Here is an 18,354-nt window from a genome sequence, read left to right as displayed (position 1 = left end):
GTATCACATAAACTCCCACAATGAAAGCAGACGGGTGTAGATGCCTTAAACATGTTTCATCTTAGACACATTGCTCTCCTTGCTAATCTGCATGTTATGGTAGTAGTACACTGTGTGTGCACTCAATTAAAATGAATTCTATTTGAACAATTTAGTAACCCAGTTTGATGGGCTTTAAAGGAGTAGCATACAACTGTTATATGGAAAAAGCTGAAACTGTGAGCACAACAGTTAAAAGTGATCATGAATTCCATATATTTTTACTTGCTAAGAAGCCAGACACTCAACAGAACTGTGCTACTGTAAAGTCAGTAGGTTTTAATTTCTGAGTTTTTGTTTTTCAAAATATTTCATGATTTTAAATAAGGCTTTGAACTTGCCCTTGTTCATATTAAACTTCTGGAAACCTGAAGCAGAAATATGCTTCTCTTACTTCTCAGCACATTTTTCTTTATATTTTCTTTACATTTGTGTAGATGCAGTTCTTGTCTAGAAGGGTTTTCACCGGTCATTGGTTCTTTAAAAAAAGAAAAAAGTGTGTGTGTGTGTGTGTGAGAGAGAGAGAATCCAAAATACATCGATGAAAAATAAGAGGCCTTTGTGTCAGGGGGATTTCAAAGTTTTTATATTTCAAACTCTTACTAGAGAGTATCATATAATCATTTAATTTTGCTCTCATTATTATGCACATCAATTCATTCTGTTTCAAGCCCACACAGTATGCCTGTGGCATCTACTGAACTTACATGAAAAAATGATAATATGAAAATATTTAATACATATTCTTAGTTATCTTTGTGCAACACATTTTATATCCATTTTGAAAAAATATTGAACATGCTATCTATTTTTGCCCTTAATTTTGTGTCTTTTGCTTTTTTGATTTTGAAGGCTGGTCCTGGCCAGGTGGTGAAAATTTAAAACAAGAGTTCCAGAATTGCAGGGGTGCAGGGCAGTCTCATGAGCAAGCAGAGTGACATGGTGCACCAGGCAGGAGAGTGGGCATCCACTGCTGCTGCCTGCCTGTGTGACGCACCGTGCTGCTCTGCTTGCAGTAGTGCCCCTGATCTGGGGGTGGCGGGGAGGCAGTGTCTTGGATTTCCCAGAGTCCCATATGGTTACCCCATTATTAGTGAAATTAATATCCTTCTGCTGGAACAGTAGCTATTTTGGATTTACTTTTCAGCCAGTATATATTTCCTGTTTTGCCTAGAGGCAATAAGTAATGTAAAGATGAGTTTCTGAGTTTGTAAGGAATAATTTTTTGCTTAAATAGTTTTCTGGAAAAAGGTTATTATTTCTCAGATGAGTTAATTGAATACTGGAGGTTACCGTAGCTGTGGACTAGATCTTCTAGGGTATATTCTACACTTCTCTTGTTATATGGCAGATTTAAACAACAGTCTTTATTACTGGTAAAGGGCATTGAATGGTGCAAAATCATGACCCCCTCCTCCCACATATATATATATATACACGTACAAATACATACACATGCATAAATAGGCTAGTTTCATAGTAAATACTCCTCCCTTTTTGGCAGATTGCTTTGTAGTTAATTCTTAATCATGGGCTTTGTAAGATGCATATTTTTGCATTAGTTTGTAGTTTTATTTTAAACTAGCCAATTGCCCGTCATGAATGATGGAGAGTTTAAGGGAGTGTTTAAATGCCTCCCCACCCCACCCTTTGGGGCCAGCCTTGTAAACAGTCCCTCCACTGCTGCCATGTCCTCCTCTAGCCTACAACACAGTGGCATCCTCCCCCCTGCCTGCCTGTCCACCTCTACTTCCTCCTGCAGAGCAGTGGGGCTTCCCTCGGACTGAGGAAGCAGCAGTGGGTCCCTCCCTGCCTCCTGCTTCCACCTCCTCCCATGGAGCAGTGGGGCTTCCCTCCGCCTGAGGAAGCCACATCGGCAGCTCCTCCCTCCCTCCCACCTCCATTTTCACCTCCTTCTACAGAGCAGTGGGTCTTCCCTCTGCCTGAGGCGGCAGTGGTGGCAGCTCCCTCTCCTCCACCCGCCTGCCCTTGCTTCCTCCCGCGGAGCAGTGGGGTTTCTCTCTGCCTGACGCTGTGGTGGCTCCCTCCCCCCCAGCCGCCTCTGCCTCCTCCCATGGAGCACTGGGGCTTCCCTCCGCTTGAGGTGGCAACAATGGCAGTGGGTCTCTTCCCCCACCTGCCCACCTCTACCTCCTTCTGCAGAGCAGGGGGGCTTCTCTCTGCCTGAGGAGGTGGTGGCAGTTTCCTCCCCCAGCCCACCCACCTTTGCCTCCTTTTGTGGAGCAGCGGAGCTTCCCTTTGCCTGAGGAAGTAGCGGTGGCAGTAGTGGTGGCAGCGACTCCTCCCTCCTTCCCACCTGCTTCCGCCTCCGCCTCTTCCCGCAGAGCAACAGAGCTTCCCTTTCCCTGAGGAGGTGGCTGCAGCAGCTCCTCCCTGCCCCCTGCCTGCCGCCCTGTCCCTGCCTTGGCCACCTCCTGTGGAGCAGTGGCTCCCGCCTCCCTGCCTGAGGTGGTGGCACCTCCTTCCCTGCCCGAGGAGGTGGAGCCCCCACAGGCAGTTGCCGCCAGCCCTCTGGGCGGCACATGCACAGTTGCCCAAAAGTGTTATGGACATACAGGCAGACAGACCAATCACTTTATTATATTAGAATATTTGTGATAACTACTAAACAGTATTTTAAGAAGTGTATTTTATAAAATATGTTTATGGTTATAATCTCACTGACTCAAACCTTCCTGCATAGCCCTGTGCCAAAGCTTTACTGAAAAAATGTAGAGGAGTCATCAGTTGCTCAGGACTATTTTGTTTTAGGGTGCAGTCTTGTCCTTCACAGTCTCTCAGTAGAGATGTCTTCTGAAAATATCTGACTTGTTTGATATTTGAATTAGAGACATTATTAAAAGACAAAATTTTGTTTTTATTTGTTTAAAACTTTTATTTTCTTAAAATATCTGGAAATCCTAAGTTTGTTGTATTTTAACATGTCTAAACCATCTGTAGTATAAAGCACATTTAAAATAAAAACATATTTCTGTAATTGATGGTTGTACATTAAAATACTGAAAAGTTTGGAAATCGGCAAACAATGACATAGTGTTAATGGTGTTATAACTCTTGTTGCAACATAATTAAGCACCCCATGGATTCAGATAGACAGACTGACTGGTGCCTATGATCATTAATCAGAACGGCCAGGGTATACCAGCTTCTGAGTTTTCATTTTGCAGTGGTAAATGTTTATCCTACTATCGGTTAGCCAGTGTGAGAGGAGACTTGATTATCTTTGAACTATGAAATATTATAACTACCTCTGCATAAGGTGGGACCAATCTTTTTGGTTGGTGTGCCACAAAGGAAAGCTCCTTCCCAAGATCCACTCTGACCCACTTCTGCCTGATCCCTTGTTCTGCTCTTTCCTTCCTGATGCGTTACTGTGCTCTTTCCTCCCTGTCTGCTCTATTTTCTTCCTCACCTTATCTGTGCTGTTGTTCCTGCTCCCTGCCGGATCTACCATGTGCCAACAAAGTGGCCATGTCTGCCATTTGTGGTAGGTGTCACAGGTTGGCCATCCCTGGCATAATTTTAGCTGTGGTAAATTAGTTTTTGCACTCTTACTAGAGATGCAGCAGTTAAGCTATTGGTAAAGGTCTTTGGATTGTTCCATATTGCCACTCCCCAAAGAGCTCATTAAAATATAGCTGTGTATAACTCCATTTCATCTGAGGATTATAAGACACTTCAGGCCTGTGCATATGAAACCTCATAATACTGTAGAAAGTGCATCCCCTAAAATTGCTAGTTGGCCTAGTATACATCTTCTAATACTCAAGTTGTCTTATTGTCAGTATGTAAATTGAGATGATTTTATACTGTGAATCGACCAGATATACAGAGAAAATCTGGAAAGGCAATAGCACGCTGTTTATTTTGTATGGATGATTTTATGCTACAAAAAACTGAAAACATTTGAAAAATGTTTAATAATGTATCAGTACTGGTGGGTAGTCACAGTGTAGTATGTCTTCCCAGATCAGTATAAAGTGACATTAGGTGTTCTCAGTCACAGCTCTTGCATTTCCACAAACAACTGAGGGAAAACTGTTTTCAGCCCAAGGAAATACCTAACTGAATACAAGGAAATGTCAAGTTACAACTCTGATTTTTATTAAGATAATTTAAGCATCCTTTTCCAGGGAATCTTGAATATTTAATATAAGCTTAATACTATGATGCTTTGCTTGTACATTATTAATCTTTATGCATTCATTACTTATACACTGTGTTTTCCTTTCTCAGTGCTTTGGTAATAGCTGCAGTGTTTGATCGTGATGTTAACTGCAGAAGAGCTGCCTCAGTAAGTTGACAGTGTTTCATTTATTCCTTTATTAAAATTACAGTTTACTTTCAATGCAAGTTAATTGGATAGGGATGGATTATTTAAACAAAAAGTATATGTTATGAGTAAAAAAGTATTTTAATATCATTATAATGTGGCTTGAGTACATATTAAAAATAATACAGACACATACTTGTAGACTATATTATGAATCCAGAGTTAAAATTTGTCTTATTGTTATCACTCCTCCACTCTGCAATGTAATATGTCCTAGGTGTCCCTTCACAGTATCTGATGAAGTAAGCTGCTGGTTATGAGAGCTTGTTGTATACTTTTCTGATTTAGTTAGTCTGTAAGATGTAAATGTGCCCTACCTTCTATGTTTCTCGGACCCATTTTATTCTTTGACTCTATAATACATGGAAGGCTCTATAAAACATGCTACTGAATCTTTATAATGCCACCATGCTTTTTTTCCCCCTGCATGTCAACCGTCAAGTTCTAACTGCAGTAAATTAGTACAAAAATAAAAATCTTCAGATGTGTTCATGGAAACTGAAAATGTTACAAGAAGGCAAGGAATGTCGTCCATACACACATCTAGATGGGATTAGAAAGCAGAGCCATCAATACAAAAATTCATTTTATAAAACGTCTCTGGACACTATAATGTTGGCAAGAAGATAGGTAGGAAGCATAGTTAATGTAAGGAGAAGGAATCATGTAAAGGGGAAGTTGTAATATTTGAGAGGAGGAACTTGTTAGGAATGTAATTTAGTATGTAGTAATGTGTGTGTAATTCAGTTTGGTTGTTCATGTTTCCTTAAAGTTTTGCTCTAAGAAAGAAGTCTCATGTTTTTTAAACCCTCAACCAAGCAAACAAAGAAAAAGTAGCTCAGGTAGAAGTTAAAAAAAATGGCATACTTAACTGGCTGTCTATGTATATAACACAAAAGATACAACAGTGCTTATCAGTGAATCCAATTGTCTCCAATATGTGAATAATCTTCTGTCCAAATGCACAAAAAACCAAAGGTGTACTTTGCAGTTTAACCAGGAGCTTAATAATGTGGGTAAATGAATTTCACAGCGAAGCAGAACTTCTCACAGAAGAAGCCTTGACAGCGTTCTTCTCTCTTTTGGCTCCCCTGTGTGTAAATGCTTAAGCCGCTTGTTTAAGTTGCATTATTTTCGCTAGGGAAGCGAATCAGTTGCTTGTACAACTGGCTCCTGAACCATTTAATCAGTTGCTTGTACAACTGCCTCCTGAACTGTTTATGGTGTTATAGGTTACAATCAAATTGTAACCTTAAATTGAAAGCTAAAAAGCAGTGAATGTGGAAAATAAAATGCTATTATAATAGGCTTTCTGCCCAAGTCATCTCGGAACATGTGAATGGCAGCTATATTAGCTGCCCTAGTTTAATCTTCTGCAGTCAGAGCATGTATTCCCACATAGAGTGCAATATATTAGACCAGGGTTGGGTGCTGAATCCCTGACCCATGGGCCAGATCTGGCCTGTGGAGCCATGTGACCCAGTCCATGGGGCTTCCCAAAAGTCTGGAAATTTTTTGTTGGGGGAGTGGAGCAATTAACACTGCCACATTTCCAAAGCCCTGTGTGGCAGATGACATGGTCTGATATGTGAATCCAGCTGGCACACGTGGAGCTGGGGGCAGGCTGGCAAGCTCAATCCAGTGGTATTGCAGTTGTGTGCAGTAGAGAACCTCTTTATGCAAAGCACAGATAAAAAAAATTGGAAATCAAAACTACACAGAAACAAATTTAGTATGATCCTGCATACCCTGTGAATTCATGGACAAAATTGGGCCCCTCAAGCCCCAGGAGCACCTGTTCAAGTTTCCCCACTTACAGAGATGCACCCCAGGGAATCTCAGGGCACCTCTCTGTAATCAGGAAAAGTTAGGGGCCCCCACTTTCAGAGACCTGCCCTAAGATCTCCAGGGATATGTCTCAGCAAGCAGGGAAAGCCTCTGCATGTCACAGCTCGGAGGCACAGGAATCAGGGAATCCTGAGTGCCTCCATGTGGGGACCTGTGTGGTCCTGTGCCTCCATGCTGGTGCCTCTGCTGGGCTTCGCTTCATATGGAGGTATGGCTTGATGTGGATCTTAGTGTGGAGGTACAGTGCAGTGTGGGACCTGGGGAATTCCCAGCACCCCATGCCTCTGTGATGGGTCATGTGCTGACTTGTACATCTGCATGAAGCATGGGTTACTGCAGGATCTGATGTAGGTTCCAGCATGGAGGTACAGGGTGCTGGGGATTCCCTGGGTCCCATGCTGTCATGCACCTCTGTACTGGGACACACAGTGCCCTGTGCTTCTTCATGTGCCATGGGTTGATTTAGGTCCCAGCAAGGAGGAACAGAGCAGCAAGGGATGTGGGGGAATCCCTGGGTAAGGGGAATACATTGCCCAATAAAGCAGATCAGCTGCTCCATTTTATTTGGCAGTATCTGTTTTTACCCATAGAGTTGCTGTAAAAGGCAGATGGTAAGTACAGTCATAAGGGCAGAGGGTGCATTAGGTAGTACAGGGTTAATCTTTTGAGAGCTGGGCACAGGGTGGTAAGTTACCTGTCACAAAGATATCTTTATAAATATGTGTTTTGATGAGGACAAAAGCTCAACCCTATGTCAGTTTGTTTTAACATCAGCCCATTAGGTCAAACTAAGGAATTGTCTAGAACGGCTGGCCAACTGCTTTTCATATTCTTGTGCTTTAGTGAAATTATTTGAAGTCATGTTAAGGTCATTCAGACATTCAGTGAGAAGCATGTTGTTAGTCTGTGGTCAGTCCCCATCTTGGTGAGTTGAGGAGAAGTCACATGGAACTTTCTGTGGGATGTTACAGATCTCTCTTGCTTAGAATGCTGTTTTTTATATTTTTATTCATCCTCACCACTGTGGAGGTGGATGCATCCAGAGTTGTTTTGAACTTTGGGAGGCAAAGATGTTTCCTGCATTAGCCTGGAAATTCTCCCCCACTGGTATTAGACATTTGGAATTTTAAAGCTCCTGATGTCAACTTGGCAACTTATTCCCCCCTCCCCCCCAAGCCCTTAGCAGAGGAATGGGACATTTGGGAAATAAGAAGGCAGGAAGAGAAGATAATAAAGAAACCCATGTTAGTTGTTGGAAATGGGTCAGATGGGAACTGAAAGGTAAGTGGAACAGCAGATAATGGAGAGTATGTGTTTAAAATGACTATGTCAAACAACAGTCCTACCAGTTCCTAACAGACCATTAGGAACTATCCTCTCCCTCAAAAAAAGAGTTATCTGATGAGTGCTCATCAGTCTGGTTACTTTATTTGTACATGTGTATCTGTCTGTTTTTCTCTTTTTAAGCCCCAGGTTGGCTTGATGTCAGATATGAGCGAACAAAACTGTGACTGCATTAGGAAACTTTAGAAGAAGTGAAGGAAAAAAAAGCATCTCAAGGAAGAATGTCTGTTTTTGCAGCTCATTATTTCAAAATTGTTAAATAAAAATGAGATAAATAATTTAGCAGGGAGATCGTGTGGCAAAGTGGGGGTCCCTTGCCAGCCACAGAGCTAGTTTCCCACCTGCCTCTGGGCATGCCATCCACCTGTCTCACTTGCCACGTCTTGTTGTAACTAATTAGGTTGTTAATTAAGGCAGGAGGCTGCCAATTTTTCATCCTGATATGGGGGGGAGCTATCTGTGGCTCCGTTCCACCCCTACACTGTGGTACAAGCCTCGCAGATGACATCTCAGGCAGTTGGCTCAACGGTCCCCTTCGCTCATTAGCTGCGGCTCCCAATCATGGGACCTTCGGCTTCCGTAAGCCCTGGCCCCATCTCAGGCCAGTCAGGACCCCAAGCTTCTTTGTTTATCGTGGGCATCCCTCATGGTGGGTCCCTGGCCCTTTTGACTCTTCTGGTCCTGGCCCCAGCATTGACTAGTCGAGTCCCTCGGTTGGATTTATGCCTCCTGCCTGCACTTAGGGATTGGGGTCCCCCATTCCTGGCTCAGGTGCTTCTGGAAGCATGCCTGGCCCTGTGGTGTCCCTTCCCCAGCAGGCTCAGGCAGCTCCAGAAGCTTACCTGGCCTACTCTGCTGCAGTGGAATATGGCCCACCCAAAATTGAGGGCTGGGGTTAAGGTGCCCCTACTCGCCTTTCACTGGGGTGATGACTGGCCTGGCATTCCTTGGGGGCTCCCGCACCACTGGGAGCCCCACCAGGCCACCCACTCCCAGCAGGGTGCAGTTTTAGGTTATGCCCAGGACCAGGAGCCTCCAAACCATCCCCTACAGCTCCTGCCCTTACCTCCAGGATGTTGTATTTAGTCTAGCAGTCAGGCGATGTTATTGCCTGCTCTGCCAGCAGTGAACTGCCCTGTTTACATAAGCAGCCATGAATCTAAAAATGGCTGCTGCAGTTAAGCACCAGCTGGCTGCTTGGCTTGACCCTTAAAGTGGCAGATACCGACAGTGCCATGGCACAGATGGTTTATACCATGTTATAATACTTAAACCTAAATTTTATAGAAATCTAGAAATACGGTTAAGTGCCAACATAACTTTTATTAAAAAGAAGTGAAAAATACAACTTATTTTATAATGAACATGTAATAATATGGACAGTGGCCAGGTGGATTCCAAATATGAAGTTGAAATAAGATTTCAAAAAATGCATTCCATTGGAATGAATGCCATTTTTTCCCTCCAGTAAACATTTCAAGAAAACGTTCTCCTATAACATATGGCTTTACTTCCATTTTTATGGCTTTTGTTTGAAATTTTTTGAACATTTTTTCTTTACTTTTACTTTAATCATGACTTAACAAGAGCAAGTTCATGCAAAGAAGTATCCATTAGCCTTTTTTGGATACCCATCCACAAGTGGTTCAAATGAAAGTAGATTCAATATGACACCAATTTAACTCCCCCCTGAATCTGGTAGCCATTCCCATCCAGTGAACTGACTGTTGTCATTTCAACCAAATGTAATCTGTAAGCTAAGAACATTTCATAGCTGTTCAGTGGTTTGCTGAAAGCTGGAGAACTAAGGATGATTTTTAAAGACATTTTAGTAGTGTAAGTCAGGAGACCTAACAAAGAATGTGTTGCTTTCAAAAGCTTGTCTATCCCAACTATGTAGTTGATCCAATAAAAGATATCACCCTAAGACATTTTTGTTTCTCACATATTTTACAAATTGTAATTGGTTTTATAATTTCTAATTCCTTGTGCTGTAATATGCAGAACAATTTTTCATAGGCACGTTAGACTAGCTTTGTTATCCAACCATGCCATTACCCTTAGATCAGTGATTCTCACTGCTACAAGATCCTTTCATGGGTGCTGTAAGGTGCCACACTATGATGAGCATGTGTAGACGATATGAGGGGCATGTGTGCATGACACTTTGAAGTGGGTTAAATGGTTTTGCACTGCTTTAATGGTGTTGGCGTTTGCACAAGTTGGCGGCATATTGCACATCAGTTCCAGCCACTGTAGCACATTTGGCAGCGTAATGAGCCTTAAATTACTTTGGGGTGCAGCAAACTAAAACACTTCCGAGCAGTTTTAGTTTGTTGCTCTACAGCCGTGGAGTGAAGCACCAGACTTCGTGCAGCTCAGGGACTGTGCAGGCAGCTTGGCAGCAGTCTGGGAAGGCAGGCTCCACTGAAGAAAAAAAAAAAGTGTTGAGCCTGATCTCTTTCCACCCCCATTGGAGCTTGCCTGCTTGCATGAGTTGCGCCGGGGACCCAGTCCTTCCCTCTGTGGCTGTGGTGGCTCCTGGGACTGCCCAAGCTGGGTGCCTGTGCATGGATGCCGCCTAGGGGGAGGGCTGCCGCAACTGTGGAGGGAAGCACCAGCCCCACTCCCTGCAGCCCAGGGACTGCTCCATCTGCCAGCAGCTTGCCCTCCCCTCTCTGCTGCTGGAGAGGCAGGTAAGACATGGGTGTATATGGCATGGGGGTTTACCTCGTCCTATATTGAAACAGTGTTTTTAAAAACCCATCACTCCAATTTAGGGCCCCTGTTTCGTCTACACTTGCTACGTTAGCATGTTAGTTGTGCCATCACGATTCACAAGATAAACCCAGAGATTTCAAATAGGAGTATTTAGTACTAAAAACATTCTAACTTGCGATCTTCCTGAGTTCTTTGCAACAGGAAAAAAACGCTATAATATTCTTCTGTAGTCAAAAAAAACAAATGAAAGCTAAGAACTGGCGTTTTTTCCAAGGGTGCTTTGAGTTTAGAAAGCTTGAGAATTACTGCCTTAGACACATGAACAGTTTTGTTCTGAATTAAGTCGAAGTTTTGTATGCTTATCTGAAGACAGAACTAGTCAATAAGTAAGCCAGGAAGTTTACTAGTCTCTTACTACGTTTTTACCTTATTATGTGGTATCTCTTTGCAGTTTACCAAATTAATCCATTTAGTAAAAACAGTTTATTCATCAGAGAAGGAATCTTTTACTTTGATGGAAGGATAGTTCTACCACATCTAATTTACTCAGCTACTGATTAGATCTTTCATTTGTATGACTTTTTTATTTAGAAGTAACTGAGATAATGCAGTGGTAAAACAGTAGCAAAATGTAAAATCATAGCATGCTAAGGAAACTTATTCTGGCTTGAATAAATGTTCACACTCAGTTTTAAATGTTTTACAACAACTCCTCCTTTCCATTGTTCATCAGTTTACAGTTACGTTATAGTATACAGACTGAATGGAACTGAATAGAAACTCATCCATACAGTCAGCTGGCCAATTGGCTCTTACTTAAATATGATAAAATGAAACTTCAGTAGTCTGAAACCAGTGCTTATGTACACAGGTAAATATAATAAAAACGTAAAATGAAACTTTCTAGCAGTTTGAAACAAGTACTGTGTACTTTGTGTATATTTTGAAAACCCAGGTATCCCCAGTTCCTGCTGTTATAACATTTGGCCAGGTATACTGATGAATTAGCTGAATGCTTTTTACTCAACGCCCCCCCTCCCAAAACATAAAAAAAAAAATGTGATAACCATAATGCAGCTGGCCAAGGCTAAGTATAGCCTGAACCTGAATAGATTCAATTTTCACAGGTTAGTTTAAACTGTGCAGATTGAACTAATAAGCAAGTGAACACTTTTTGATTCCAGAAATGCAGCCACGTCTGCAGTAGCCAGAAGCCAGGGGGCGCTAGAGCACACCTCACTCCTCTGCTGGAGCAGATGGCCTGAATCTGGAGGGGCTGTAGGACAGAAGTTCAATAAACCGATTTAACCTAAAGTAGTTAAGCGTGATACTTCATCCATCCAGGTTTATCTTAAAGCAGTTTCCAATCACCTGGACCAATTTGTGTAATTTCTGTCACTAGTTGAAGTGTTGAATCCATTTTGTGTAGGGGTTGGCAACCTATAGCCTGTGGGCTGGATTCAGCCTGCAAAAACTTTGTATCTAACCTACAGATGTTGGGCTTTGGCAGCATTCAGAGGTGGGAGGTCCCTTATGTGGGTGCTCTCTGCACTGCTGGGGAGACAACTGGCAGTGGTAGGATTAAAGTGCTATGAATTTACTGTTCCTTTTCGATTGAACTGAACATGAGTTTAATTTATCTTTGTGGCTCTTATGATCTTTTGGTTCTTCTTGCAGTATTCTTAGCTTAAGTTTCTCAGTTTGTTTTGCACGCATTGTCAGATGAGAACTGTTGTATGCTCCCAGCAAACTTTCTTTATAAGCACAATGACATTACAGAGAAGTGGTTTTATCATTCAGATTATTATGATACTTCCATTTGAACATGTTTTTTATTGTTGTTTGCACTTATGTTTATATTTTTAGACAAAATAATTTATTTTGTAAAGAGAAATATTAAAAAAATTCCATGTAGAAGTGCAACAGTGCAAGTTCTGCATCAAACCTAGGTGGTAGGGATCTGGGGATCCACTACTGAAAGAATAGTATATTCTTTTGGGTTCTATTCAGTGCTGGAACAATGCCTTTTATTTTGGGATTCTACAGACATACAAGCTGGCTGTCTCACTTAAATACCTGTGAAGTACTGAAGTAACATTCCAGCTGCCTTCTGTCCCCCTCCCCTCAACATTTGGGGCTAATTTGAGTTAATTGCCATTCTAGATATATGTGTAAATTATTATTCCCTTCTGTATTGATGCTACTCAAAGCTGAGCACATTCAGCCCAAGGATAAACATGGTTTTTAGCCCAGGATAATAAACTGCCTTGATACAGGTAAGGATGTAGCACACTAATTAGGTCAGTTCTGTCTTTTTGAGGGTCTGTTTAATGCCAGGATTAAGAAATGAACAAGAATTTTGTTCTCAAGTTTTACAAGTTTAGAGACTAGTATTTTAATATGCTTTCATACCTGTCTTTCTAATAGCCATGTTTTCTACTGAAGAATATGCTGTTAAACCAGTAGCATCCCAAACATATTACTGTTACCATTTTCTAAATAAAAAGGACAAAACAGAGGAGATAACTATTTTATTTGTCTGATTCTTTTTGAAGAAACTCAGAACACTTTAGATACCATAGGATGGATCCTTTGATGAAGCAGTTAAACAATAACAAACTGTCTTTATTTTGATTACCATATTTGTGGTCAAATTTCCTTTTAATTCTACTATGATGGAGGTCTGTGTTAGCAATCAAAGGGCGCATCTACACGAGATGCTATGGTGCTGTAGTGTCCATTGCCAAAACTTGTGATGCCACCACTATGGAGCCATAGCAACGTGCTCCTCATTATAGCCCATTTAAGGTGATGTAGCAGCCAAAAATAACCGTGTGCGATTGGCATGGTGCAATATGGGTCGTTACTGTGCCATCTTGTAGTACGTCCAAAAGGAAATACAGATGGTGCAGTAACAAAGGTGCTGTACGGTCATGTGTAGACATGTCCAAAGACAACTTTTATGGTTGTGACTGTTTTAATAAACTTGTATTTTTAAGCTGTTGCCATTCAGCGTAGAGCTTTAAGAGCATTAGAACATAAAGCGGGACCAAAAACTCAACAAACCACTATTCCAGAGGCCTATTCCTCTAACTCTGCTTACTTTTATATAAAAGATTAAAGCCATGGTTCATTTATACTTCTGCATGTTTTGAATTCATCTGGTATTTATCAAAAACCAAACCTGACTCATTTGGTATGTTTGTTCTCTTTGTTCCTTAGGCAGCCTTCCAGGAGAATGTTGGAAGACAGGTATGGTAACTTTTCTGAATCTTCATTCATGAAACTTCTTGAAGAGATATTGTAATACGCAGCTCAGAATATTAAAATTAAATAGTCCGTCTTCAGTAGAATTAAGTAAAAGAACATCTAAATTTGGATAACACTTAAAACACTCATTATGCATTTTCATCATCTAAATGGAGGCTCTTTTGTGTTTTATTCCCTAAACTTGCTTGTGAATTTTTGACAGCGTTGGTTCTGGAAAAATGAGTTTTATGACTAGTTGAAATTCCTTCTAAAAAGCACAACCTTAGCCTAAAGAAACACAACGTAACTTATAAATCATCATATTATTAAAGTAAAGATAGAAGTAAGGCATTTTTTTTGCATTTTCCGCATCATTGAGTTTTCTTGAAATAGTGTGAATGGCTAAGTAACTTACATATATCTTCAGAGCAGTTTGGTGGAATAGCTATGACTGAAACTCAAGACTCCTGATTTCCAATTCTCTGCTTTTGTCTGTTAAATCATACTGCCTTTCCTAAACCAGCATCTGAATTTTCACAAGAGATCTATTAGTTGTGTAGGAGTCTGAGTTTTACTGTGGAGTAAAAAAAAAAAAAAAAATGCTGTTCTCCTGTTTCTGGATAGTCAGACATCTCAGTGATTTGAAGGCCAACCGCCAACAGAGGGGCCAACCGCCTCACCGGTCTGACCGACCCTTATCTTAGGGTTCCTCGTATCCTGGTTGACCCGGGACTGGGTCACGGCCAAGGCGGGGTTTCACTGCGGGGTCCCTGACCCGAGCTCCCCAGCTATACCCCTCAGCTGGGGTATCCCTTCTAAAAGGAAAACAAACCTGAAAAACTGAAAGCTAGGCCCCCACAGCCCTACTGGCTGGGCCTTTTACCCGGACCTTCCCAGGCCCCCTTTGGGCAATCCCTATCTTAGTCTATGGCCGTAGCCAGCTGGCGTCAACCTCCGCCCGACAGTGCCTCCTCAGCGCTCTTCCGGGTCCCGGCCCTCCCTGGAGACGTCGTGTTCCCGCACTGGCGCCCCAACCCAGGACCTGCAAGTCCTGCGTGTCTCGGGTTCGCAGTCCCAAAATTCCCCGTCGCTTGATTTCTCGTCCTCGACGCTCGTCTGCTGCTCCTCACTCGTCGTCCTGCAGCTGGCCGTGGCTGGTATCCTCCCCTCCGCCTGGGTAAGCTGCGGCTCCCCGCTGGGGTTCCCTGTCCTTCTCTCTGGGGACTTAGCCGTTTGCTTGTCCCCAGAGTTCTCTGCTCCTCGAGCTGAGCAGTTGGCAGCTCGTCCTGCCCGGGAGCTTCCTGTCCCTCCTACTGGGTAGTCCGTGGCCCGTTCCCCTCTAGGGTCTTCTGCCTCGGCTGGTGCGAAGCTCCCAGCTCGTTCTCCCGCCCGTCCTCTCTTGGCGGCCGCTTTTATCGCCGGCGTCCATTTGCCGGCACCAACGCCGACTTCCTGTCGCGTCGGCGTAAACAAGCGGCAGATGTCCCGCTCGGGCTCCGCCGCTGCCGTGAGTAAGTCCCGTTCTGGTTCCCCGGGACAGTATTATTAATTTTAGTTAAAACTGATTTTCTTTAGCTTTGCATTATGTGGCTCATTTTCTTTGTTTTCTACACTTACACTGTTTTCCTGAAGAGTTTTTGTCAGGATGCTGGTCATAATCAACAAGGCAGATAGTGAAAACCTGGCCAGTAGAGAAATAATTAATGCTCATAATTAATCAGTCTACAAACTGAGTTGCATTTCTCAGTTCCAGCTGCTCTAGCACTTGGAGGCTGCCACTGCTATTGCTGGTGCTAGGTTCTTTGGCCCTGGTCCCCTCTACACTTCCCCTCTGAGGAAAGGGGGAATGGAGAAATAGAGGGGATTGGAGCTAGGAAGCTGCCACTGCATATTGGGTTTTTCAGCCCTGGTTCTTTCCACCTCTCTATTCCCCTGACCTGCTTTGCCTGTGGCAGGTTGTGTCAGGGTTGATGATAGATTATGGTTTGTATGGGATGGTTTGGATCAGGATGATCCTGCCTCAGGAAGGGCGTGGGACTAGGTCACCTCTAAAGGGCCCTTCCCGCCCTACTTCTCTATGACACTCTAATTTATCAGTGAGGAGTGCATTCATTTAGTTATATAAAACAGTGCCATTTTCCTGATCATGGTGATAGTATTTGTCATATGACATGTAGGTGAAAATGATGATTACATAATTAGGGTTCAAAAGCAGCACCCTGGTCTTTTCTGAAGGACTTTAATTTGTGATTTTACAGAATTGAGTGGGAAAGAAGACTTGGGGGTATGTGTGTGTGCATGCACACATGTGCCTGTTTGTTAGTTTCTCATCATAATTCGGTTAAAACTGAGTGCAAACTTAAAAAAAATCTCTTCAGTGGAGATAAAGTGGATTCAGCTGATTAACTGCTGTGACTAAGTGTATGTAATTCAGTTCAAAAGCAAGTCTAAGGCCCTCAGTAACTCCTACAGTAGGGATCTTTGCCATATTCCAGGATTTAACATCAGGCTTTTTCCCTTCCTGGTGCCTCAGGTTTCTTTGTCATGGTAACTTTGTGTTTGATACCTCAGTGGTGAGCATGAGCAGTAGTGAATGTGTTCAGAAGTGATGTATTTTTCTAGTTGGACTAGTTTCAAGGGGGAGAGGAGGTGGAATTAGGGATAGGTGTCTTCTGTAATATGATCCAGGTAGGGCTGTCATAAAAGTGGAGAAAATCCTGATTGCCCTAGGAGCTAAAGGTGTAGCACTCAAGGTTTAGTCATCCCAAAGCAGCTCACATTGACTCTATATCATGTGTTACTGGATTAATAGTAGTAAACGCCTTTCTGTGATTTCCACTTAACTCAAGGTGGGGCAGGGCTCAGGATACTGTAAGTTTGACAACTTTGCATGAACCAGCTCTAACCAAACTGTGTAAACACCTGAAGCTAAGAATATGGATACATATAAGAATATGTATGATAACCAACTCAGTTGTTTCTTTTATGAATCAGCTGGCAGTAGTGCTCACCTTTTATGTAGGAACCTGGTAGTTGGATTATTTGTCCACATGCCCATGAAGCAAGAGAGATTATCTGCAGCCTCCCAGGAAGTGTCCTTACCTCCAGACTATGGAATAGTTTGGAATGGCCTAAGTGGTTAGTCAGGGTTTGATAGATCACTCTCTTGGACTTAGGTTCTTTAAACATCCCTAACTTACACTTTAGGGTTTAAAGTCATTTTTTGACTTTCACCCCAAGTATTCATTTCTTATTTATTTTTTCTGAACCGACGAACATTTGAGCACCCCTGTAAAACAGTGGAACAGGCAACTTCACATATAAAAATATGGACATATTGAATGACTAGTTGGCCACAGATTCCTTCATTCACCTTAAGATTTCTAAGGGTCTTTCTAGGTCAAGTAGGGGTTCAGTTTCAGATTAAGCCACAGTGGGGTAAGTTTCCTTAGGGGTATGTGGACCCCTATTACATACATTTGATCTCACCTAAAATTTAATTCCTCCAGAGATGCACACAATTACTGTGTATGATTTTGCATTTTGAGGAGAGATCTACATTGAAACATTAAATTTACATGGCGCACAATCTGACAAAAGGAACAATAAGTGATGTACCTTCTTCCTGTGGGAGATATACTGACCTATTCCCCACTGCCTAGGAAAATGCTTACTTAATCATTGGGTACACCTTTTACATCACTCTGCTTGTATGATGTATGGTACACCCTGACAGTATGATGCAACTGACATCCTTTCTCTGAGGAGGAAGGAGGTAGAGCGCATATTTTTCTGTCTGAAATGTGATAGTTTTATTCAGTAGGCAGCTGTGCATTAACTTTCTGATTTCTGACTGCATCAGTTCTGCAAGATACCATGTTCTAGAGCTGGATGGAAAATTCCATGTAGATGAAAGCAGTAATTAGTCTCAGAATTTAAAAATAAATCAAAGTGGATGCATGTATTTTTTTAACAAGATGTATTTTTTTTAACAAGATGAGTTTTAATACTGGAAAAACATGTTTGTGTGTTTTGACATAATGGATACTTCTTATATTATTTTGCAATGTCTCTAGCTAGATAAACCAGTGATACTGTATAATGTCCAGAACCTGCACTCCTATATAACGTCATTGTTTAAATACCATGATTGTTCCTTTTGTAACTGGGTGTAGTGTATTTAGCTATTGGCTAATTTAAATTTGTTCTTAATTTGGCTCGATGAGGCCATGCTGTTGTCTCTATCAGGAAATATAACTTTGAGTATCATAATATTACACTTAATGAAATCTGACCTATATGTAAGCTATTAGACATGACTAGTGTACAGGTGATGAGGCATGCTATAAAAAATTGATCTTGAAAAGAACATTTTAAATTACAGAGTTGGAACTGTGATTTTTACTATGGAATTAAACTTGCCAAAAATTGCTGGGGTACATTAATAAACATATCTTAGCATCTATAAGCAGAGGTAAATGGAAGTAATCACATACCTGCTTTTTTATATATAATAAGTTCCCTATCTACAAACATGACTTTATTTTTTTATTTATTTGTATGGTATATGTACCATATACAGCATGTATAGGTGTATCTGGCATGTAAGGGATAGCAATAGGAGTCAGCAGCATCCTTTGAATTGAACACCTTTCAGTGGTCTTAAACTTTCACATGGGACTCTAACTAGTCACTTGTCCTTAGTGATGGCCACATCCTGGGCAACTGTATTGGTTTGAAGGCCAAAATACCATATCTTCTCATATACATGTCCCCCAAAAAAACACAGAACTTGTTTT

The 18,354-nt window shown here is 41.9% G+C and overlaps 1 protein-coding gene across 1 annotated transcript in view; it reads left to right on the top strand.

The window, feature by feature from the left end:
* Window positions 1-18,354, top strand: part of TBCD (tubulin folding cofactor D) — a 220,676-nt gene that overhangs the window by 107,583 nt on the left and 94,739 nt on the right. The window contains exons 15-16 of the mRNA XM_090061103.1: window positions 4,297-4,354; window positions 13,529-13,558. Coding sequence (XP_089917229.1) covers window positions 4,297-4,354; window positions 13,529-13,558 — 88 coding nt within the window. The remainder of the gene's footprint in view (window positions 1-4,296; window positions 4,355-13,528; window positions 13,559-18,354) is intronic.

The sequence above is a fragment of the Crocodylus siamensis genome, chromosome 8, assembly GCF_052110815.1.
Source record: "Crocodylus siamensis isolate JL-2025a chromosome 8, ASM5211081v1, whole genome shotgun sequence".
NCBI classification, from domain to species: Eukaryota; Metazoa; Chordata; order Crocodylia; family Crocodylidae; genus Crocodylus; species Crocodylus siamensis.
Note: the sequence above shows the minus strand (reverse complement) of the source record. Positions and strands in the feature narration are given on the sequence as shown.